The sequence below is a fragment of the Vicugna pacos genome, chromosome X (genome assembly GCF_048564905.1).
Source record: "Vicugna pacos chromosome X, VicPac4, whole genome shotgun sequence".
In the NCBI taxonomy this organism is placed as follows: Eukaryota; Metazoa; Chordata; class Mammalia; order Artiodactyla; family Camelidae; genus Vicugna; species Vicugna pacos.
In genome coordinates this window covers 14,763,068-14,788,893 of record NC_133023.1, presented here as the reverse complement: position 1 = coordinate 14,788,893, position 25,826 = coordinate 14,763,068, and the positions used below count along the sequence as shown (strand labels likewise).

The 25,826-nt window shown below is 36.2% G+C and overlaps 1 protein-coding gene across 7 annotated transcripts in view; it reads left to right on the top strand.

The window, feature by feature from the left end:
* Positions 1 to 25,826, top strand: part of BCLAF3 (BCLAF1 and THRAP3 family member 3) — a 57,904-nt gene that overhangs the window by 25,869 nt on the left and 6,209 nt on the right. For 4 of the 7 annotated variants that reach the window (XM_072955995.1, XM_072955990.1, XM_072955991.1 and 1 more), the window contains 8 exons: positions 6,770 to 6,945; positions 7,757 to 7,843; positions 8,434 to 8,548; positions 9,244 to 9,307; positions 10,763 to 10,878; positions 17,235 to 17,349; positions 18,877 to 18,975; positions 21,329 to 21,484. In XM_072955995.1, coding sequence (XP_072812096.1) covers positions 6,770 to 6,945; positions 7,757 to 7,843; positions 8,434 to 8,548; positions 9,244 to 9,307; positions 10,763 to 10,878; positions 17,235 to 17,349; positions 18,877 to 18,975; positions 21,329 to 21,484 — 928 coding nt within the window. The remainder of the gene's footprint in view (positions 1 to 6,769; positions 6,946 to 7,756; positions 7,844 to 8,433; positions 8,549 to 9,243; positions 9,308 to 10,762; positions 10,879 to 17,234; positions 17,350 to 18,876; positions 18,976 to 21,328; positions 21,485 to 25,826) is intronic. The other 3 variants (XM_072955993.1, XM_031673288.2, XM_072955994.1) reach the window with 3 other exon arrangements.

Here is a 25,826-nt window from a genome sequence, read left to right as displayed (position 1 = left end):
TTCTTTAAAAAAAATAGATTGCTGTCATAATAGGCTATATTCTCCTAAAGTAGATTGCATGTTTTGTTCTATTATGAATATTACCTCTGTTTATGGGTTCTGAGAATAGTAAGGCACTGACACTTGGGTGTGTCAGCTAAGTCTGTTCATTACTGTAATACACCACCAGTATGTGGATTAAAAAGTGATGGACTATGTTGATTTGGCGCATTTATGGTCACAGTTGACTCATATCTGTATTTGAATCAAAAATAGGAGGAAACAAAATCCAAGGTTAGGATGTGATGGGGAGGCAGATAAACCCACAGTCTTTTTAAATTTTTTTAAACAAAATATATTTTATTCCTTTCCTTAAAGTTAGATATGGCAGTCCCCCTCCCTGATATTTTTCTTACATTCATTGTACTTGCAAGAAATACTTTAAAATATACATGTGTATATTTACATGTGCATAGAAAGAATTTATAAATATGATTACGTTACAGAAAGTGCACAGATAGAGGGGTGGGGGAAATCACCCATGATCCTAATACCTTGGGACAGTTGTATCAATATTTCAGTACAGCTCCTTTTATTTTTCTATGTATATATGGTTGTCGTAGTACTCTACTAATAATTTTGTATTCTATTTCATATAGTATGTCTTAAATCATTTTGTGCTATTTTATGTCCTACTAGTTCTTAATTTTAAGAGCGCAAATGCTGCTGTAAGGATCAAGTTTAAGGATGCTACCTTAAGCTTTTTTCTTTCCAACTTTATATTATGAAAATGCTCAAACTTACAGAAAAGTTGAAAGTTGTACAGTGAACACCTATATACCTAGAGTCTACAATTAATATTTTATTCTACTTTTATAATCACATATCTGTTCATCTGTCATTACATCTAATTTTTTTCAATGCATTTCAAAGTGAATTGCAGATATGAGTACATTCCCCTTCAAATACTTCAGTATTTAATTTTTGTTTATAGTTTTTTCTTTTGAAGTAAAATTGCAATCATATCACAAAAATCTTGGATTTTTAAATGAAAGTAATACTACTCCCATATTTAGTAAAGAAGAGTTTTATACTTAAAAGAGAATTAATAAGTTGGCTGTAGCACTTTTATAGAATGCTAGAAACACCAATTTTGAAGGATTTTATTTTGATAGACCTCATTAGAGATGCTGAACACAGTTAATTTTATGATTTGATACTGAGAAATGGAAGTTTGATCTTCATCATGTGTCACAAAAGTAAGCTCCCTGAAATTGAGGCTGCTGTACCTTTTTGTTTTGAATTTATGAACTGTACATTGGTGAATTTCATGACCGATCTGTGGGACCTGTTAGCACATGTTTGAGTTACCTGACAAAGACCTGTAGAACGACTTGTATAATAAAGAGCTTCCACTGCCAATCCCTTCTGTTTAGTCTTAAAGAATAAATAACAATAAATACATGCACCTTCTCAGTGTGATAATGTATCATAGTCCACAATATCTTTCTTGCTGATTATAATTATTAATTGGTTAATGAGCTGTGGAAGGGTTTTGTGGGGTTGGATTTAGTTATGTGTGAACTGATGAAGTGTCCATAAAACAAAGGTTGTTAATACCCTCAATAGAGCCATGTTCTCAACTACTAACATAAATTAGATTTCCTCTGCTTGACGAGATTAAAATAATCATAGACTTCAGAGAGGTTTATTTGTTGGTTAAAATCTACAGGGTTTATCCACTTTTTTGGAAAGGCTAAAGTGTTTCATTTTATGCATTTGTTTACATTAGCTTTGGTCAGGTGTTGATATGTTCTTCCAGTTATCAGCAGAATTGGAATATATGGCTATCACCTAGTGATTTTTCTAGATTACAGTTTGTATCTAGAACAGCAGTAAGTAGACACTTACTTGAATGTTCACTGCATCATTAATACTTCTGTTAACAAAGATGATACTCTAGTGACCCCCTTTGTCCGAAACTGCATTAGCAGAGACAGAAGTTATATCTGAGTCATAATTATGTTTCAGAATGTAAGTTCGGGAGTCACAATGTGAAAATTTGTACTAGGGTGGTTATGAACCCCAAACACTAACTGTTGTATACATCTGGAAGTCTTGGGGCAGCTGAAGGGAGTTTGGGTTTAATGTTGGGCTGAGTGGGTGAGAGACTGAACCCTGGTCAGGCTAGGAAGGAAGTGAGAGGGAGGAGGAGGGCATACCAGTCTCCGGAGAAGAGTAAACTGGTGTGGGTGGACCCAATGCTCATTTGACTTCCCAGGTGCTGGTACTAGGCATCTAGGATGAGAAGCTGGGCTAATGAAGTTGATATGAGACTGAGTGCATCAGCCACATTTGCATGTAATCCTTTTATTTCCCACTGAAGAGATGCACAGAGAGCCTCCTTACCCCCATCAGGCCTTTTCCCATTCTGAAAGGGGAATGAGCTGGGTGATGAGCCCCAGGAGACATTGGAGCACTGATGCTCTGAAGAAAGAGATGCTGCGTAGGCCGGAGAACAGTGTGAAAAACCATAGTGAGGATTGAAGGAAGGTAACCTAATCACACAAGTTTACATATGATAGGCACTGATCAGCTGAAGGCAAAATAAGGTGTGGGTGGAGGTATTTTTGTGATACACAAACCTGCTAACTTGCCGTTACGTATCACAAAAAACTAAGGGTTTTTTCCCCCTAATATTTCTCATATACATTTCTTAGATCAAAAATTGAGAGAAGGTTCTCTTTCATTCTTATTTTTCACCCTAGCTTCTCTTAGTGTCTTTTAGGGGTCCTGGTATAGGGAGGTGAGCATTCTGTTTGGTGTTGGGTTGCATAGGTTTTTGTCTTCTGGTATTCACTGAGCAGCTCTATGACATTGGGCAGATCAACCTCTTGGAGCCCAAATTAACCCGTAGTTCCTCTGGGCTCTATGAGTCTGCTTTAGTTGATCATGTGTTGATAACTTAAAGCTGGCTTGACAGGCTCATCATAGGAGTCTCTGAACTTTTGTATATAGTTGAGATTTTTTTATCATGAAAAATGAAAAAAAATTTAATTTGGTCTAAATTAAGTAAAAATTTAAAAATAAAAAGTAAGCCAAGAAAGTTAAAAAACAAAATTAAATTAACCTCAATTAGAGTTCTGAAGTCTGTCATCTTTTTAGCTGAAATTCTCCTTTTCATATTATCCAAGTCATTTTCATTTGTCATTCAGCAGGTGTTTTTTGAGGACCTGCCCTGTGGGACAGTCTGTTAGGGTGCCTTGGGACTATAAATGGGCATGGGATTCAGCTTCTTCTCCTCTGGTCTTATAGATGATAGCATGACATTGGTAATACCATGGCCCAGTGCAGGAATACATGAGGTGGTGCACAACTCAGATGATCCCAAGCTGGGGGATTTGGGGAAGGCAGGACTTCTTTCAGGAGTTGGCATGTGAGCTAGGCTTTTGAAGGCTAGTATGTTTTAGACACGTGGAGATGAGGTGAAAGATATTCTATGTTTATAGGTTAACAAAGGCAGAAAACACACCCAGGAACTTTGAGCTGTGCGGTTCTGAGCAGTTGGTGAAATGCAGTAGAAGGGCAGGAGGCTGTGAAGGTTAAGACTGCCACACTGGCAGCCTGGTGTTACAGGATAAGCTGATGGAGAGGGTGGGTGGCCCAGTTCTGGCTGCCAGAGGACTGCCTGCCTTCTGTGAGGTGACTTGGAAGGGTGTTGGGGTTGACAAGGCCAGTTAGGGGACTTTTGAGAAAAAAGTAATGAAATGTTGAATTAAGTGGGCAGCCGTCTCCCTAATTCTTTCCCCTCAACTCCAGAAATTCTAAATGTGTTCTTAGGAAGACAGGAGCAAACTAATGATTGGGAAAGTGCTTTGTGAACTGTAGGGCGCTGTGCAAATTGTAGTTATTAGCTGGAAGAAAACTGAGAAAGGAAAACTTTGTGTGTGACATATGGATTTTGATATCTATTATAAGCTTCCATAGGGCAGGGGATTATCCACTGGTTTTGGTGGTTGAGTTTTTGTCACTGTTGTTTTGCCACGCAGTTGGTTCTGGGGATGGATCTTAATTGTGTATAAGAGGAAATTAAGGTTTAAGGTAGCTTTTTATGTTTTCTTAGTTATGCACAAGACTTAGGTGAATGTCAGGGAAAATATCCTTAAACAGAAAAGAAAAAATGGGGTGGAGTTGGAGGGAACAGAGAACCTGGAAGATTTAATCGGACCAGTGTTAGAAGTAGTATTAGTAGAATGCAGGTGTTTGGCTATATTTTAATTTTTAAAACTGTCTAAAATGCATCTCAAGTAAGAACATTTGGTCTTTTCAGCTTTAGTTTTGTTGGGGATGTTTCCTTAAATTGTTAACTTGTTGATCAGTAATGTCATAGGAAACAGTAAAAAGGAAAATATGAACCCAAGAGGTGATTAAATTTACAAATGTGAATACCTAGAACATTTTGTGTCCTGAAATCTCTAGAAAGTTTTCCTTATAGCAAAAGTATAATTATTTTTAAAAGGCTAAATTTCAAAAAAATTAAAAAAAATTTTAAAAAGCTAAATTTCAGGTTATACTATTTTCAGTAAAATGACCATTTAAATATTTTTATTAAAAATCTTACAGTAGAGTGACTTTTACGGTAAAGTTTTTTAACTGATAGCAGGTTTAAACACTAAAATCACAGGAATTAAGTATAGCTTCAAAGCATACCACAGCACTTATATGGATTGAGGGTTGAGCTTGGAGTGGGCATAAGAGTTATGCCAGTAATAATAAATTACTAGGAAATTTTAATAATTATCTGGTGAAAAATTGGAAGCCTTTTATCAGTTGGTTTTATCTTAGGAGAAACTGAGGCTGCAATAAAAAACATTATCAACTGATTCCCCCTTATGGTTAGACCATTTTTATGGTTCTATTTAAACACCTAATTTTTCTTCCTGTAAAATGTTTTTTTAAACTGTATTTTGGGTATGGGTAGGCTTTTTGTACCATTAAACCCCTTTGAACGGAGCATTTGTAATTCTTTGTTAGTGGAGATTGTTACAGGGCCATTCTAGCTTCTAGCGTTTATCACTCAACGTCTCTTAGTACTAGTTGTCAGATACACTGTGGGAAGCTTGGAGCAGGTTAGGAGGAAGGGAAATGAACCTTCTAATGAAAGTCCTTCTGATGAATTAAGGAAACCTCAGCAGTGGCCTCATCCTGCTGCATAATCACTCTTCCATGTTTCTGCCTTGGCAGGGAGTTGTCTCGAAGTGCTGGTTTGAGAGCACAGAGCATGGAAAGTCAGATAAAAGCCTTTCCTCTGATAAGTTAAAAATAGGTACTTCAAACGATCTTGTTAGAGAAGTTAAATTTTTTAGTTAAAAGAATATCTATAAGCCCCTCAACCCTGGAGCAGTTTTTGATATAAGGCTGTGAAGTGACTTAAATAAATAATTAAATATGTACATGTATACACCCACACCCCAGAATGTATCTGTCTAATTGATTTTTGTCATATGAAGAGGTATTCTTTTTCTACTGGTGCTATTTAAAACATTTCAGGCTCTCTTTGGGATTTATCCTCAGAGCCTATAACATAATCATAAAGAACCCTAGCAGTTGTAAATCTCAATTCGTTGGATGGTGAACTTGATTTTCGGAAAGAGCCAAAAGCTGTTTAGAGTTAAATGCAGAGGAGTAAGATGGGTGTAAGTGCCATTTGGGGTCCAAAATGAGGTATAAATATAAATAATGAGACATTTTCTTCTGGGATGCAAAAACTGCCTCCAGACGAAGAATTTGAGTAGTTTTAAGCAAAATTAGCATTCTTGGAATAAAGTATAGTTTCCCATTATGACATTTGGAACGATTATGTTCATATGAATGCTTAACCTCTGGGATGCAAAGTAAAACAACCAAGACGTACATTTTCTCGGTATCATGACCCTTCCCCATGGGGCCATTGCAAAGATTAAAGGAGATAATGTTTGTAAACTCTGAGCCCCGTTGTCTGGCATGGGTAAGCCCTGAATGTAGTTAGTTATATGTCATAATCGTGGCTTTGTAACGGTACTTAAAGGTCAGGAAAGCTCTTAATGAAAGTTGTAAAGATTCAGAAAGCATTAAAATGGTAAGATGGTTGGGATTATATAATAAATGGTAGTATTTCTTTAAGGATACATTTAGGGTAAACACTGTAATTGGTTCTAATGATCATAACTTTGCTAACAACTAAGAATATTTTCTGAGAGTTCAGTGAGACTTCGTAAGTGATTAAATTAATCTCAACAGAATTTGATTTCAAAATACTATTACAAGCTTCTCATTACTGACATAGAGGTATAAGGATTTTTATGAAGTTGGAGAAGTTATTATGTATGCTTGATATCAGCTTTTAAAGTATGGTAGTATTTCAAGATAGTGTAAACTTGCTGGCTTTACAATTTGATGGACATTTGGGAGTAGAAAATAATCTGACTATTTTTTGCATATTGAGTGTCTTTAATGCCTTGCTGTATTTTTTGAAGCAAAAATTGTTTAACTTAGAATTTTGAGGATTTTATTATTAAAGTGACAAATATTTAATGATCTCTGATTTTGAAAGGAGAACTCAAAACCGTGTACCTATAGCTATTTTCTCCTACTCATTATTGTACATGTTTTATGGCATACAATTTAGTGCCTTAATTATAAGAAAAGATAAACATCTTTTTAGTTTTATAGCTATCTTGATTCATTTTAATAAGTTATTTTCTCAGTAAAATAGTTTCAAATTTAGTTAAACATTTACAAATTATTCTAGGGTTGCTTCTAGCTATTCCACAGAGAGACAGATGTCACATGATTTGGTTGCTGTTGGCAGGAAAAGTGAAAACTTTCATCCAGTGTTTGAACATCTTGACTCAACTCAGAATACTGAAAACAAACCTACAGGAGAATTTGCTCAGGAAATCATAACTATAATCCATCAAGTTAAAGGTTGGTATATTTTGCACATGCATTAGGGATAACAAAAATAATGTACTGACTTTTCACAAGATATAGGTAAATATCTGTGATATTGTAATAATAATTAATATTTCATTATAAGTTATATCATTAATTAGGAAATCTGTTGACAAGAGTAGCACATATTAATTCAAGTCTAGTTGTTCTTTGTAGTTCTCGTAACTTGGTGCTTCAATTCATAATAAATTAGAAATTGAAAGTTATGAAGAAAGATGTTGGCTGCTGCAAAAGACAGGTACTGAGAACAGAAAGAAACAGTAACTGATAATGGAATAGGAAGGAGGAAGCAACAAAAGCAGATATGAAAGTCAAGAAATCTGGAAGTATATAGGTCATATGGTCATATTCTTAAAGCCCCTGAGGGCATTACTGGGACTTTGTGCCATAAGGGTGATGCTAAGTGGTCAATAAAAGAGTCCATTTCGATTTGTTGTACTTTATGACATCAGGGAGTCGCATAATAAACATTTTAAAGATTTACATTGACTTGTTGTATTTTGTTTTTGCTTCTGCCCAATTTCCATTAAGTGGAAAATTCAATCATGTAAAATAACTCATTGATGTTGCATAAATAAGGCAATTGTGGGTATTATAAACAGGAGACTTTTGAGAATTTCAGATTTTTAATTTTATATTTCTTACTAGATAATTGTGTTAATCTTTTTACCTTCATAAAGTATTTTTTGAAGATGAATTATTTTCTCTGCATACCTCAAACTAAGGCATATATTTCCTTTAAAGCATGCAGTTTGTCTGAAACAGTTCACCTTCTCAATTCCAGCCCCTCTTACCAAAGGAAGTGTGATTCTTGGCAGAAAGGGAGCTGGTATTGCAGAAAAACCTAGGAGATGGTCCCAGAACAGGAACAGTAAGTTAGGGAAAAGGATTGCTTAAGTAGCATTCTGATGGGTCAAGTATGTTGTCTTTCTCTTAATTCTCTTAAAAGCCTGTAGCATAATCACTTTCAGAATGTCTTCATGAACCTCAGTTAATGTTAATTAAAATAAAATAGCATTAGGAGACCTTCTGTGATATGTAAGCATAACATTTAGCATTTGTTCAGAATTGTTTTGATGTTTTAGGGTTGCTTTTGGAGTTATTTTTTACTCTAGGTGAACTATAGAGCTCTGTACCATCTTTACTTCCCAGATATAGTAAGATCTTACCTTGGAGAAGAAAGATCCTCACTTTGAGAGAGCCACTATCTTTCCCCTGGCAAGTAAGCAGGCATGTCAAATAGGACCAGAATCCTTGGGTTCATAAATCCATTTGCTATTGTTTGGGCTTGGGAAAGCATGTGAGCACTGCAAATTAGTCTATGGAATAAATTTAGGTCCTATATATTTTCAAGAGAATACAGGTTGGATATTTTTAATAGTCCCTTCTTCCTGTGCTTATTATAGATAATCTTTTAAGTGGAATCGGTTTTACACTAAGACTATTTGTTTCCTTTTTCAGCAAATTATTTTCCATCAGCCGAAATTACCCTACATGAGCGTTTCTCAAAAATGAGAGATACACATGCTGCAGATGTAAATGAAATGAAATTGAATTCAGATCCAGAAATTCACAGGTAATGATTGATTATTGTATGCCTGTTTAACTTATAGGAATAAGCCTCAGAACAGATATGGGAAGGTGCTGCCTGCTTCTTGGGCTTCCTTTAGCCTCTAGAACTGCATTTCCTGCCTAAAAACAGGGCTACCCAAGCAGGTACTGGGCCAGTGCACTTTGATAGACTAGGTTGTATTGACGCCGTGACTAGCATTGTTTAAATGTATAGGATTTTGAAAATATTTACCTTCCTAACTTTGATTCTGCTGTGTCTATAGTAATTGCCTACTGAAGTTATCACTGGAAGAATTGACAGTTGTCGAGCCATTGAAATCATGGGTTGCTTCATGTGGTCAGAAATGGCTGTTATGAGGGCAGCTGGATGAAAATATGTGTCTTCTACTGGCACCTGTCCAAGCAGGTGGTGTGCCCTATCTTGTGAGCTGAGTTGAATCAATGTTAGAATGCAGTAGATCACGGGAGTCAAGTTTAAGTTTACACAGACTAGTGATTTGAGAACCAGTAAGGCTTCACTGTGATGTTGTTTACAGGATATGTATGTCCTGAGAGACTGCCATATGTATGAAAAACAAGTTTATTTTGCTTCCTCCAAGACACTCCAGCCTTATTTCAAATTCCATTCTGCAGTAATAGAATCGAGGTACCAGTGTATTAACATAATTGTTTAATTGTAATATGCCTTTATTATTTTAGGAGAATAGATATGTCTTTGGCCGACCTTCAGAGTAAACAAACTATGGTATATGACTCAGAACAGGTAAGTGAATAGAATTTTTCATGAGAGATTATCTTATTGTTGGTATACTAATGAGAAAGGGAACTGGTGATTGGGAGTGAAAAAAAAATAGTTAAAGTAGATGAAGAATGAGACCCAGGAACCTGAAATTTACAAAGCTGTCCAAGTGACACTAGTTTTTAATCAGGTTGCAGAGAGAACACTGGCAAAAGACAAAAATATTCCCTAAGGGAGACAGTCCTCAAGGGCAACAGCTTTGTAAAATTGACACAAAATTACAGTGTTTAGTATTCATTCCAAAACTTCACACTGTGAAGCTTGCAGAAACTGTTTCATACCTGTTTTTTTTCCTGAAGCAGTCATGTGGTATATATTTTTAAGTTGTATGTGGAATGAATGCAAAGGAACTTAGTTTCATTTGATATTGCCCTTCTGTTTACTGAAGAGTGTATGAAAGAGTCTATGGAGTATGAACTAGCAAAATAATGGAAATAATACTGAATTTTTTCATTGCCCCCCCCCATTTCCCCCATTTGTTTGCTAATTAGAAAAAAGATCTTAACTAGCCGGGGGGAAGAAAACTAGAACTTGTTTCAGAAAAAGTATATCAAGTTCCAAAAGAACTGCTAATTTATTCATTGAGAATGAAGAGTTTTTGTAGAGGAGAGATTTTAATACATTTGTGATAGAATATACAAATAATTTTTTTCACTTGTTAATGGTTATCGTTTTTAAAGAACTTACAGAGATAGTTTATTGAATAAGTGATATTTTCAGAAATTTCTACTCATCAAAGTACTATAATAAACTTATAGGAAATCTGGGGATTTAAAAAAAAATCACCTCTAGTTCAGCCATTTAACACAAAATGTTATTTGTCTTTTCTTGCAGTCTTATACTTGGCCCTGTAACATAGTCGCTATCATAGTATATGCAGTTTTGGATGTTTTTTCTTTGTACTTAAATTATAATAACATTCCTTTTATGTAAATCTCTGAATTTCCAATGACCTTTTATAATTGAGGCTTTTTAAGTTTTAATTAACTTTTTTCGATAAATGTTTTTCCATGTTTATTTGCACATAGTCTATATTATCATAATTTAAATGCTTGTACATTATTCCTATGACTTAAATTTACCATAAAATTATTCTTCCCTTCCCCTTTAAATTTTTTTAACACTTGCTACTTTCATTGTTTTGTTATTTTTTAAATATAACATTTTAAATATGCTTGGGTAAATAGCCTTTTCTTTGGTATAGAGTTTCAGAAGTGGGTTTCCTGGTTCAATATTAAGAACTTTTCTGACTGTGTATTGTCAATTGTGTTTCAAAATATTTTTATCAGTTTACATTACCATTAGCAGAATGAGTACAAGATAACTTATTTGGGACTTTTACTTAAGGTTCTTGTTAGATATGGTCTTTGTGCAACTAACAGTAATGTGAATGGTTTGTCTTCTGTCAAAATTCCCCAGACTCTGGTCAAAATAATAGACCCAAATGACCTACGACATGACATTGAAAGAAGGAGAAAAGAACGGTTACAGAATGAAGATGAGCACATTTTTCACATAGCTAGTGCTACAGAGAGGTAATCAGTAGATGAAAAACATCCTGTTATCAGAGAGCTTTTGGTTTTAGCATATTTTCCAATTTTTTGTATGTGATGATAATTTTCACTTTAGTTTAGGGATTTAATCTTTCAAATCCATTTTATATGTTTAAGTGAAATCTATTAAAATGTTTCAGTTATTCAGTGATCATCATATGCTGTTTGATGGAAACAACAAAAATTATGGGGTAGGTGAGTATTTCAGGTCTTTGTAATCTAGAGAGAAGTGTAACAGCTGTTTGAATATTAACAGGAGCCAAGACCAGCAAATTGATGGACTATTTGGCTCAAACTGACTGAAACTCTGACACATTCTGCCCTTAGATTCTGGTATTCTTTGAATATAGCAAAATTTCCTGAGTTTAGTGCCATTCTCTTTCAGAACTCTTCATGGGTGTTTGCCCATGAAACAGAGGCAGGCATAGTAAAAAAAAAAAAAAGTGCAGAGGAGACCTGAGTTTGAATCCTACCTCTGCCAGTTTACAGGCAGCATGCTCTTGGGCAAACTTGTTTAGTTTCTAGAGACTTTTCCTCTATAAAATGAGAATAACCAATTTATGATTGAGAGGTTAAAAATAGTAAGTGAACTGGCACATATGAAGTACTTATGCCATGTATGGCAAATTGATTGTCAATAGATCGTTGTTTTTCTTTCCAAATCCTGTACCTCCTTTTAGGGTCTCTGAGTATTCTAGATTGGTCCCAGTTCACATCTGAGAGCTATGTGGAACTCATGGCAACTCTGGGACCCCATAAGATTATGAGATATAATTGAATAAGAGAAAATTTCCAGTTCACCTGAGGGTCCTCAGACTATTTGGATCTCCCAGAAGGTGGGAATGTATGAATAGGAAGGGTCAGTGCTAATTCTCTATCCATAGTCCTTAGTTTAAAATGCCAAGATATTTGACTAGACTTTTAAGTCATGTCTGTGGCTAATGAGGTCAAGATATATGGAGCTTGTTTAAAACTGGACTTGATTCTGACAGTAAGTTTGGGACTAATTAAAAGATAGCAAAACTGTGTGTTGAGGCATATAAAACAATTGAAAATAAGATAGTTAAAATCTTGTCCCTCGGTGGGTGAAATATGACATGGCATTTTTGTGCTCTTTAGTGACACAAGCTCTCTGTCATGCTTTTCTTGACTCAGCAAGTGTAAGAAACTCAGTGTACCAAGAAAGAGGGGTTTTAAAGCTAGTTTAATCAGCATATTATAAAGACCATGTAAGGTTCAGAATATATCTTCACCCTTTGAGGTGATGAAGAGCTTGAGCAGTGGAGTGACACCTGAGTTCACTGCCTGGATCTGTAGACACCTAGCTATGTGACTGACCTTGGGCAAGTTACTTAATCTGTTTCTCAGCTATAAAGTAGAGATTAGAATTATATTTACCTCACGATGGAGGTGAGGATTAGCTAAGGTGGTGCATATATGGAACAGAGTAGCTGGTCAGTGTTAAGTGTTATTAATGTTAGCTTTGAGGATGGTGGTGTAACGTGCATCTTCATGCCAGGTGTTTTTTGCTGGGCTTTATTTGTAGTAGATGGTTAATGTGGCATGGTAGAGCCATGATGATTTTTTTTTCAGGGTTAATAGTTTTTGATATATAAAGAGCTCTTAGGTGAAAATAGGAATAAAATATGAATAAATAATTCACAAAAGAAAAATTATAATCATTGTCATTATATGTTCAATCTCACTGATAATCAAAAAGATGTATACTAAAAGTAATGTAGAATCAGAGGCCATGATGATTTTTTAATTGATATATTACTTACCATAAAATTCACCTTTTGAAAGTGAACAATTCAGTAGTTTTTAGTATAATCACAAAGTTGTGCAACTGTCACCACTGTCTGATTCCAGAACATTTTCATCACCCCAGAAAGAAATCCTGTACAAGTAGTTGTCACTCCCTATTTTTCCCTCCTCCCAGCCCCTGGCATCCCCTAAATCTACTTTCTATCAGTATGAATTTGCCTATTCTTGACATATAAGTGCAGTCATAATATGTGATCTTGTGACTGGCTTCTTTCAGGTAGCATAATGTTTTTAATGTCTTCTGTGTTGTAGCTTGAATATTCCTTTTTATGGCAGAGTAATATTCCATTGTATGGATATGCCACATTTTGTTTATCCATTCACTAGTTGACAGATATTTGGGATGTGTCTACTTTTTGGCTAGTGTGAATAATGGTACTGTGAACATTTGTATGCAAGTTTTTGTATGGACATATGTTTTCACTTCTGTATACACCTAGAATTGGAACTGCTGGTTCATGTGATGACTATGTTTCACTTTTTGATGAACTGCCAGGCTGTTTCCACAGTGAGTGCCCCATTTCATATTCCCACTAGCAGTGTGTGAGGGTTCCAGTTTCAATGCATCTTCACCAGCACTTGTTATTATTCATCCTTTAAAAAAGTGATATAGAACCTTTAATCTTGCACTTTTATCCTAATTCAATTTCCTTGTTAACATAAAAACATTTTATTTTATCCTTTTCTCTTAAAAATTCAGTTTATCAAAATTGACCTCATTAATATTTTTTGCATAAACCTTGTTAATCAAGTCATCATATAGATTTCCATAGAAATTCAGAAGAGATAAAATCATCAATCATAGGATGTAGCTATTTCCCACCTGTGTGATTTCTTTTTCTTCCCTTAAAAGTTGTGTGTAGTCTCTGCATTTGTGTTTGCTCATCATTGTACCCCCACTGCCCTGGGCTCAGTTTATAGTTGTTGAGTGAATGAAGACGTTCCAGTGGTGTAGACGGACAGAAGAGACTGAAATTGTAATGCATTTAGATCTGGATCACTTTTTATTCCCTGATACCTTAGAATCCTTCCCAAGCAAGCCTCACACCTAGGGCATTTTGTCTTATCTGCAAGATTCTGTTCTCTATTTTTTCCCACTTCTGACCAACCTCTTACTGTAAAGTCTCCACGTCTTCTCCTGACATACTATTTCTCCCTCTTGTCACCATCCCTACAGTGTTATTGAGGTGCTGTGTTGTACAGGCATGGTGTGTAAGGTAAAGCAGCCTTAAGAGGACATCAAACTGCCTGGGTTTTCTTTTTAGCTAGGCGGGTTATAGAAAACATCAGTTTTCATTTTTGCTGTTGTAACAGTCTATATACTGAACTAGTTCACTTTATAAAGACATTTTATTCATATATTCAACGAATATTTATAAATGTCTATGTCTAATCAGTGTTCTAAGCACTTGGGATCCAGTGGAAAAGCACACACAGAGCCCTGATCCTCGTGGGGCTTACAATTTAATGGTAGGAGAAAGAAAAAGAAACGAATACAAGTCGGTGAGTGATAGGTGAAAAATGAGGCAGAAGAGGAAGTTTAACACATTAATATGTGTGGTGTGATTTTATTTAGGATAGTTATGGAATGGTCTTACGATTTCTTGAAAAAATTGAGCAGGGATGTGAATTAAGTGAGGGCATTAGCCATGGGATAGTATTTCAAGAGAGGGAACAGCAGATGGAAAGATCCTGAGGCAGGATCACGCTTGCTCTTGTTTAAGGAATAGAAAAGGAGCCAGTGAGGTTATAGCAATGAAGAAGGGACAAAGTTAGTTGGTGTGGCCAAATCTTGAAGGGCCCTGAAGGACATGAAGATTTTGTAATTTACTCTGAGTGAGATTAGAAAACATTTTGGATTCTAACCCAAGAGGAGACATAATCTCATTTGAATTTTGAAAGGATTACTGTAGTTGCTGGATGGAGAATGGACTATAAGAGCTAGAGAAAAAATGATTTCTTTCTCATGTGAAAAAAGATTAGAGGCAGGAAGTCATGCATGGTAGGGCAGACACATCAGAGAACTGGGCTCCTTACTAGATCTTGTTCCTCACATATGCTCTGCACATGGAGTCTTCCTCCAGGATGGGCGCTTGTGCCCTAACCACCATGTCCACATTTTAGCCTTTTCTTTAAAGACTTCCTGGAATTAACACATGATGCTTCAGCAACGTTGGTCAAAATTTAGTCTCATGGCCATGCCTAGCTGCAGGGAGGCTGGGAAATAGATTCTTTAACTTGAACACTCAAAAGGTTTACTTTTTTTTTTTACTGTGGTAAATTATACATATCATAAATTTTACCATTTTTACCATGTTAAGTGTGCAACTCATTGGCATTAAGTACATTCACTGTGTTGTGCAACTATCACCACTACCTACCTCCAGAATTTTTTCATCTTCCCAAATAGAAATTCAGTGCCAACTAAGCAGTAACTCCCCATCCCCTCACCCCTAACCCCTGATAGCCTCTATTCTTTCCATCTATGAAGTTGCCTATTCTTCATAAATAAGTAGAATCATGCAATAATTGTCCTTTTGTGTCTGACTTACTTCACTTGGCATGTTTTCATCCATGTTGTATCATGTGTCAGTATTCTATTAAAATGACTTATTCTTTTATAAGTCTGAATAATTTTCGCTATATGGCTATACCACAGTTTGTTTATCCACTTTTCTGTTGCTGGGCATGTGGGTTGTTTCTGTCTTTTGGCTACTGTGAATAATGCTGTTATGAACATTGGCGTCATCATTTTGATTATAGCCATCCTATCGGGTTGTAAGTAGTATCTTGGCAGTTTCAATTTGCATTTCCCTAATGACTAATGATGTTGAGCATCTTTTCATGTGCTTTTTGTGTGTCTTCTTTGGAGAAATACCTGTTCAAATCCTTTGCCCATTTTTAAATTGGTTTGTTATCTTTCTATTATTGAGGTGTAAGAGTTCTTTGTATATTCTGGATGTCACTTCTTCATCAGATATATGCTTTGCAAAGAGGATTTTGTAGTCTGTTGTTTTGTTTATAGAAGTAGTAGTACACGCTATTGGTGAATATTTGAAAAAATATAGTAAATTATAAAAACAAAAATATAAGACATTCTTAATTTCACCAGTCAGGGATGATTATTGTTACTATTTAGTACATTTCCTATCATTTGTTTTTTCATGGGCATATTATATATATATATTATATGTAAGTGAAACTATCCTCAGTTATGACTTTGCCCCATACTCTTTTGACTTACTATCATATCAGAGCATTTTGAGAGAACATGGGGGATTTTAACATTTCAAAAAATCCTGGGTGGCTATTGCATGTCAGGTTCTGGGTTCAGAGCTGAGACCACAGAACGAACCACAGTGCCCCCTCTGAAGGGACTGCAGCTTGTTTGGTGAGACAGGGGTTTGTAACCAGCATTTATGAACATGAGTGGTACATGTGAAGACCCCCAAATGCTACACGTGCACACAGGAATGGTACCTAGTCCACCTCTGAGGGGTCTGGAAAAGCCTTCTTGGAATAGGTGAAAATGGGGCTAAATCTTGAGGTTGATCTAAGTCGGAAGGAAATTACAGCAGAAGGAACTGCATGGGCAAACATGTGGAAGCAGGAGAGATTGTGGTGTGTGCTGGGAACCACACAGAGCTGAATGTTCCCACAGCTCAGCGTGAGTGTTGGGGAGATTGGAATGAAGCAGCCAGGTGAGGCAGTAAGTGCGAGAGCAGGAAGGCCCTTGGGGTCAATGATGAGGAGTGTGGATTTTGTTCCCATGTCAGTGGGGGTCCTGTGGGAGGGGCTGCAGCAGGGCCGAGGCAGGGAGCCGCTGGTTCACCACGGAGCAGGAAGGGTCTGAGGAGCACTGTGGGCGATGTGGTTGTGACAGGGAGAGGACTTCCCAAGGGCTGTGGAAATGAGGCCCAAGGAAGGACCTCCCTCCCAGGTAGGGGTGCCTGGGAATAGCCCTTGGTGGCTTCCAGACCTCACTAGGACAGAAGAGGGGAGCTGTCCTTTGCTGCTGTGACCCAGCAGTATTCAAGGCCCCTGCCAGTGAGCAGGCCTGAGCTGGTCACACACCTCTCTGGAGCTTTCACCAGTGAGTCTGTTGGCAGGGGGAGCTGTCCAGTGCTGCCAAAGGCTCAAGAGTAGTGATTATCTTCCCTCAGAAAGGATATGCTTTACATATGGTTTCTGGGATTACAGCCCTAGGAATCCTGTCCTTGAAGGACCCCATATTGAGATCCCTGATCCTAGGAATATGGTTTTCCCCCTATTGCTAACTTCCAACTTTGCTAAATAATGTTTGTTGAAAACTTAAGGTTTTAGCCATGATAACTATTATTTGTAATTTTAGTAGTGATAGATCGTTGAGGGTTTTTTTGTGTGTAGTTTTTTTTTTTACTGTCGTGCTGCTTTAATTGTCTCTAAAGGGTATAATTTCATTTCTGTTGTTAATTTTTTGAATGAACATAAACTAATAAAAGATTCTTATTTTCTCTCTTTCATTTTATTAGGAATGATCAGCATTCTAATTTTACAAGATTGAAAAATACTCATGTTGATGGATTCCAAAAACCTACATGTTTTGTAAAATCAAATTTTAGAAAATTTATTCAAAAACCTTACTTGGTAAGATTGCAGTTCCAAATTTTTAAATTTTTGTACATGCCATTTTCCTTCTCAAATATATCTATATATACAGGGATCACCAATATTTTTCATTGTGTTTAGAACTGTTCGTTAAGTGAGTGTTACGATTCTTTTGTTCAGTGCTAAGGTTCTGTTGTTATTATGACAAAAAAATGATCATCTTATTTGATATAGCAGGATTTTATTGCATTTATTATAGTACTAGCTTTCTTTACTTAAGTTTTTTTGGAATAACTTTATTAAGGTATAATTTAAATACCATAAAATTCACCATGTTAGGTGTACAATTTAATGATTTTTTGTAAATTTACCAGGATGTGTAGCCATAACCATAATCCAGTTTTAGAACATTTTCATGACCCCAGTAAGAGCCCTCAGGCCTGTTTGATTATTTCCTGTTCCCATTCCCAGCTAACAACTAATCTACTTTCTGTTTGTAAAGATTTGCCTTTTCATAGCGCAGGTCACAAAACAGCAGCTGGCTTCCATAAGAGCAAGCAAGTGATGGCTAGGAAGATGGAAGCCAGAGTCTGTTTGTAACGTCATCTCAGAAGTGATATCCTACCACTTTGACCAAATCCCATTTGTAAGGAGCACATCGCTAGATACAGGCTGCACTCAAGGGCAGGAAATAACATAAGGGCCTGGATACTAGAAGGTGGGGGTGATTGGGAGCCTGGTCAGAAGCTGCCTGGTATAGTTTTCCCACTGGCTCTCAATGGTTCACATCCCTTCATGTGCAAAATACACTCCTTCCCTCTCAAGGACCCCCAAAGTCTCATCTCATTATGTGTGTCCTTATGCATTTATTCAAATGTATAGACTTAGCATAAATTCAAAATGACTACTAGGAAAGGGGTTTTATATGACTTTTCTTAAACTGGGGCAAGAAATAAAGGTGAGAAAGTAGATTTGTGAGAAGCACAGACTCCATAGCAAATGGAGTAAATAGAAGGTTATAAGACTATTGATTTTGGAAAGAGAAACTCTTCAGAATGGGCCCCATCATTTCTGTTGCCATCAAAAGATTTGGATTTTTTGTAGTTATAGTCTTAATATTCTGACTTTTGATAAAGTCATGGCAGGAGCATCTACTCAAATCAGTTATCTGAGTCAGCAAAACCTGTCTCCTGCAGCATTGAGAATTTGTGTTCTCAGACAGTGGGAACTCGTTAGTGACTCCTAATAATAATGGGTTTGTTTCTCTTCTGGATGCCTGAATGAATACTAGATTTACAGTCCATTTTCTGACACTCGCCCATTGTGTTATACAGGAGTATTTATTTTGTTAAACTTCTCACATTCCTGAGTTAAAGTAGCCCCTCACAAACTAACATGGGTTACATGAAGAAAGATGTGTGTATGTTTGTACAGCTAAGCTACATGCTACATGTTTTGTGTCCTTAATCCCGTGCATTTAAAATGTATGTTTATTGAATGGTAAAATGAACTTCTAAAAATAAAACTGAAAGCATATTAACCCATTCTAATACTTTTTTCATGCAGAATTATCATACTATGCAGAGAAAAGACATCATTACTCACAAACCATTTAGAGATGAGGAAAACCATCAAAACCCAGGAGGCTTTAGAAGACCTTTTAAGGTATTGAGTGTTATCTTCCATTTAATTCCAGCTTTGGTTTTATACTTCAAACATGATGTTCTAAGTGTTTGTAAATTAAAAGCTATTTTTGTGATATTTCAAATTATAGTTATAAATTAGTATTTCTGGACATTTGTAGTTCACTGTAATCAGTTTAATGCTGACCCCTTTCCTCAGGACATGATTTTTAAATATTTTTTACCAGTGGAACTTCTTTTCAGATATCACATGGAAACTCAAATACATGAAACAGATCCAGATGGAGTGGCTCTAGGTGGGGAGGCAGGCAAAGTCCCAGATTCTCCCTTTAAGCCTGCCCCTTTACCTCTAAGAAATAAGCACATAGTTTTAAAGCCTTCTCCAGGATTCACTGATTGAAAAACCCAGCCCATAGACACACAACTGTCAGAGGCCTTCTGGGTCATCAGAGGAAGATTCTGGTCCAATAAGCTTTGTTAAAGCATATGTCATCACATTATGATTATTTGTACAGCTTTATCTCACGTCAGTGATACTTTTAATCAACCAACATGTTTGATTATCCAGAACACTTCATCCTTCAAACATATGGAATGGGAATTACAGTGCAAAGTGTTGTATTTCTCTCTCCTTGCTCTCAGAAGTTGAGGTGCTTTTAAATCCATCTTGACTGAATTTCCTGCTTATGATAGGTCCTTTTATCGTATTTTTCCACTCTGTGGTGTCTCTTTCCTCTTTCCCCAAGAGGAAAGAATCTGAGCATTTTTTGGTGAAAGTTGCAGGCAAGGTGGCTAGAATAGTTAGCTCGTTAGGAGGAAGTTAGTATGAGCAGAAAGGTAGTATGAACGATCTCCAAACCATAGACTTGGAGGGTACTTGATTGATTCTTTTAATACTTTGCCTTCTTGAGAGTCAAAATTTCTAGATGTCGAAAGATTTTTTTCATTAGGTTTAACATAATTTGTAGCCATTGCATAGATAACATTTTTAGCCAATGGTTCCTGTACCTAACAGTGTTAGGTTTTCATTAGGTTTTTTTAAAAAGCTACAGCATAGAATATATAAACATGTTTTATACCATCTTTTAATCCCTTAAGTAATGAGGCATAAAATCAACTAAAAATGTAATGTCTGCGTAACTTAGAGACAGTGTAGGTGGGCTTCAGATTTAAGTGTTTCCTACATGTTGCTCTTCCCATTAGTCAGATATAGTCGATTGTAGTATTTTTTCTAAGACTGTTAAAAGATCTATTTCCTGTTACCCTTTCTCCTTAAGGGAAAGTTCTTTAACATTAAATTATTTTAAAAATGTTTTTCAAAATACATGCAATAATCTTTCATCTTGACCAGTCATTTAAAGCTGTGTAATGTTATATGGTTGTTTAAAAATTCACAATTCTTTATAGTACAATAGGAGGAAGAAATAATCCTTCCTAAGAAAAGGAGCTATTTTATTAAAATTTACTTTTTACATGGATTGGACTAATTCAAAGCCAGGTACTAATCACCTGATTAGATATGTAAAAATGGACAATGTAAATCTCAAGATTAGCTCTGATGTATCAAATTTGTACAGATAATTTTAACAAAATTATAGTGTCTCATTATAATTCTGTTTTACCTGAAATTTCTTTGTAGCTTTAAGAAAATAATTGGAAAATAGGCCTGGCATAAATACTTTTTTTATAAACTTAGGTGCTTCATTTTGCATAGCGTACCCATTCGTTAAATAATTGTGGAAAGAGGTATCTACTTAGTTTTTATAATTATTCCTTTGTAGTATACAATTTATACACTTCCCACATGGGACACACAAATATTCATTGTCCTCTTATGGATACTGTAATACTGGGCAGTATGCAGGCCAGGAAATGTCTTTTTAAGTATAGCTCTTATCTTGAAAATATTTGCTATAATGGGGTTTTTATGGTAAAGAAACAGTGACTTAAATGTACGGACAAGAACAAAGTTAAGGGAGTTTTTTATTCTTAAATAGATATTGATATTTAATGTCTTCCCCTGCCCTTTTGGGATTTGATATACTTCACTAGGAATCAGAAGGCTAATTTTAGCTCATTAGAGGTTTTTAAAAGTTGTACTTGTCTTAGCGTGTTAAATTTCAAGAGCTTCAATTTTTTTTTAACTTGACAGTTTTAAAAATTCATTTTATGTAAAATACTTTAAAATTTATTATTATAAAATAAACTAGGTAGCTGGTTTGAAGAAAACGTACTTTATTACCATCATTAACTTTTTCCCTTTAAATATAGAATTAAGGGCAGCTCTAAGTTCCAGACATTTTTTCCATTTCTTATACTAATAAAGTAGGTTTGGAAGCTGTAGTTTTAACATTTAATTATTTTTCCCTTTACAGACCAACTTTAGAGGTGGCAGATTTCAGCCCCAATATAAATCAGGCCTAGTACAGAAGAGCTTGTACATTCAGGCTAAATATCAGCGTCTGCGGTTCGCTGGTCCAAGGGGATTTATCACTAATAAATTCAGAGAAAGATTACTGAGGAAAAAAAAGGTTAGTTGGATTATGATCATTTAAAAAATGTTGAGTGACTTTTGAACTCCTAAAGTATCCATGTTTAATAGAAAAATTGGGTTTTTCATTTAATTTTGACTTAACCTAGATTTCAGTGTTCTTATTGCATGATAGTTGAGCAAAAATTTAAAGGAGCAATGGTAATAGAGTTGTGAGACTGTTTAATCTTAAAATGACTTAGCTAGTATGCCTTGAATACTTTAAATATGCCTGATGTTTGAACTTTTTACTTTAGAATTTCTGTTGTATGGTTAATCTTTGAAATGAAAATTCAGGTAAAGACTTTTAGGTGATTTATTTTAGCCTTATTACAATGTGAATTATCTAGGTACCAAAAAATATTGAACTGACTAAATAAAAAAGGGTACATAATTGCAAAATACACTAACTTTTCTTTTCCCCCCATTGATTTATATTTTTTAATTGTAATAAAATATATGTGAAATAAAATTTGCCATTTTAACCATCTTTATACAATTCACTGGCATTAGTTACATTCACAATGCTGTGCAACCATCACCACTATATTGCTAACTTTCAATATTAATAAAAAATTTCATTACTTGATCATTTGAATTGCATACTCTTTTAGTTGTGGATTGATTTTATTTAAATTTGCCGTGTTGATATTTGAAAATGCAGCATAAATATGATATAAAATTAACTTCTACAAATATATATTTTAAATGAGAACAGAAGCGTTACATCTGTTAAGTGAGGCATGTTTGTCAACTACTGACTCATTTTTGTTAATAAATTTGGACTATTATTTTCTTCTGAGAAAAAGATGTATATCTAATGTTGCTATCAAATCATCCAACTGATTTTATAAATTTTCTCACCTTCCATGTTTCCATAAATATTCTTGCTTGTGAAGCCTTTACACTAAGCTTATTTAGTGATTTTAGTGAAACTTATTTTTTAAAAGATGGACCAATAGAATGGAGTTGACAACTGATTTTTTTTTTTGAAGTTTTAAGGTTGAATAGAATATTTTCTGCAACCTCTCCCATCCCCCAGTTTTAACTGAGTGACCTAGGAGAGGTTTCCAATTTCACTGTTATGAGAGCTCTCTCTTCTTCAAAAACGTGAGTGTAATTGGAGTCATGGTCCCCTCTCATACCCCTCCCTACCATTGGATCAAGGTGCTGCTTCTCTTTCTGCCTCATGTGGCTAGTTTCTTTGCAGCAGATCTTCTAGGCATTTGTCCCCAATCACAGATGGCAGCCTGGCTGTTCTCAGGGAAGCTAGTCATTGATAGTCAGGAGGAAGGCTGAGGCAAGCAAGCCTTTTCCTCAGTTGCAAGGTTGGGTTTCAGGTACACGTTGTGTGTTTCTCTTCTGTTAGCTCTGGGCTGACCTTTGAGTATTAGCTTCAGTTAACTCCATTTTATCTCTTTTTTAGATGATTTGGGGCTCCTGAGTTCTTACTTGACTGTCTGCCTCTGCCTGCAGTTTCTATATGCTCATTGAACTTGCTCCATTTCATCATCCTTTCCTTTGGCCCACCTTGCCCAGTTCCTGCTGACCACCCAGTTCTTCCAGACCACGTTGCCTACCAGCCTCACTTAACAGCATGTAGAAACAAGACATCAAGCCTTCATCTTAGGGTAACAAGTGTGTCCTAGAAAGAGCCACAACCTGCTTTGGATCTCCAATCGTTAGGGCCTAGGCTTTTTGTATCATCTAGAATGTAGCTCTTACAGTTAGGGTCCCGGGTAGAACATAGTCTCACCTTCCTGTTGCCTTTCACTGCCAACTGAGTGCTTTAGAATTCATCCCCACACACTAGATTTTTAAAAAATTAATGTCTAATAGTCTTTTTCTTGAGCCTACCATTCTGAATGCTACTTTATATATGTTTGTGTTGTAGCTACTATGACATGAGCTTTTCCAGCCTGGGTACTGTCAGTGCCTGCAAGCAAGCAATAGCCAGGCTTTGTATAGATTTGTTTTTGAACCAGGCCCACCTCTCCAAACATGGCATGAAATCAGATACCATAGTATTAGCGCCCTTCTTAACAGCTGGGCTCCACACTCCCCTAACCTTTAGGGAAGGGAATGAAGCATTGCAGCTGTTCTATTTCTGCCAAAGTCTGAACTAAGGTACTTAAGGCTTACTTGACATCAGAGCCGTTCCAGGACTGCTGTGCTACTCCAGAACCCCATTCCATATGTACAGACCGACAGTTTAGACCTGTTGCTCCATTTTACCTTGATTTTCATGTCCTAAAGAAAAAAGGTGAAAGCCTGAGTCTTTGGTTTCTTCCAGCGTTGCTTCATCCCAAGCTTTAGCATTGGAGGGAACGTTGGCGGTCCTGCCCTGGAGAGAAACCTTAGTCTGAGCAGCATCTGTACACTGCTTTGGCTTTTTGCCCTACTAGGGAGTTCATTGTTTTCAATTATTAGATCACCAGCTGGATTAATTAAGGATGCATGCTTAATTAATCTAGGTGCCCTGGAACTTCTTGAACCTGAAATTAGATATGAACCTATGTATCCCCACATTCCTCAAAGACCAACAGGAAGATTTAGATTGATCTTGTCTGGACTTCTCACTCCCCCACCATATTGAAATGTCTGGACTGATCATTTATGGCTTGAAGTTCTTGTGATGCTCATCTGGTGTACAGTCTGGTTACTGTGCCATCAGATATGGGCTGCTTGTTTCCAACACCAAACAGCCTCAGGGAAGGGTTGGGGAGATCCTATTTATGCTCATAATATGTCCTCTTGTTCACTTACCAGAACATTTGTGGCTTCCCTAAAACTGCATTGGCTCCCCAGCTGCCTCCCAAGTAGTAAGATTCCCAAGCAGTATTAGGAAAGTACAGAACCGAAATTCTTCCTCCTCATTCATCTTGGACTTGTCATATTAATCCCATTCTGGCACCTAGATTTCATTTTATTATGTTTCCTTTCTCTTGGATTCTGTGCTTGGGCTGGAAGATGAGGGGTTGGGAGAAATGTCTATTACTTCCTGGAATAAGGCTTGTCATTTATCGACTGTCATTCACAAGTGCCCCCATTAAGTATTCTCTGCCCATCATAGAAAGTTTTAGAAACTCTTGAGGGTCTATGATAAGATTAGAACAAAGAACCTAGTCAGAATTCATGAAGCGCCCTCTGGGAATGTTGCCTCTGAAAATCTCTTGGCAGTTGTGCATTTGGTCAGGAAAACATGGAGTTTTCAGCGTCATAGATACTCCAGCAGCCTTAGGTGCCTGTAAGCTAGGTGCCTACCAGACCTCTGCCCATGGATGGAAAGAGGGGGAAGGACAGAGCATAAAGACACTGCAGGGAGGAAGTTAAAGACTGGGATTCATGGCTTTGGGGGTTGAAAAAAACCTTGAAAGTCATGGAGTACAAAGATAGAACAGGAGCCAAGCTCAGATGAATCAAAGGAACCTGTTGTACACCTGCTGTGTGCCTCAAGCTGAAGTATGCTGGGGCACAAAAGAAGTGATTATTGCGATGCTTGCACAGCTCTGTGGTTATGCTGAAAACCACTGAGTTACACACTTTAAATGGATGAACTGTATGGTTTGTGAATTTTATCTCAGTAAAGCTGTTAAAAATAAAATCACACTTGCTCTCCTCCCCAGACCACTGATTTCTCCTCATGGTCCATAGCTCTCCCAGCTAGCCAGCCACACTAGAAACTTGTCCGGCTAATCCTCCCAGTTCTCCTTCCAACTGTGATTGTTCTAAGTCGTCTTATTTCTATCACTCACCCATTGCTTCGTTCAGTTCATTCATTTTCATGGCTGCATATCATTCCACTCTATGGATGTATTATATATCTCAGTGCTCTTCAGACTTCTTCTGCTTACTTACCCTAACATTTTGAAAAACTTATCTACTTCCTTGCACATTTTTAGGTTGGTATCTAATATTTTTTGTAAGTTTTTCATAAAGGATATTTCTGCCATACTATAGAGGGTCTTAAATAAAACTGTTAAACATCATTCTCCTTCTTTTAAATCTCTTCACTGAACCTGCAAACCACAAGAATTTGATAACTAACATCATCTATTTTTTAAAATATGCAATTTCTTTTAACAGTGAGAAATTTTACATCATTCTTTTTTTTTTGCCTTGAATTTGGATCCTATTCTGCTTGCCCCATAGACTTTTATCTTTGAAAATCTTTTATTGACCACCAAATCAAATATAATACCTAATATTAACCTATTACTGTGAGTGTTAAGTGTTAAATATTTCCTCTGGATTGAATTAACATTACAGTTGATCAAGATAGCATATAATATATTATAGATTTTGTTAAGTATTGATTAGACAAAAATTTTATTGGAAAATGC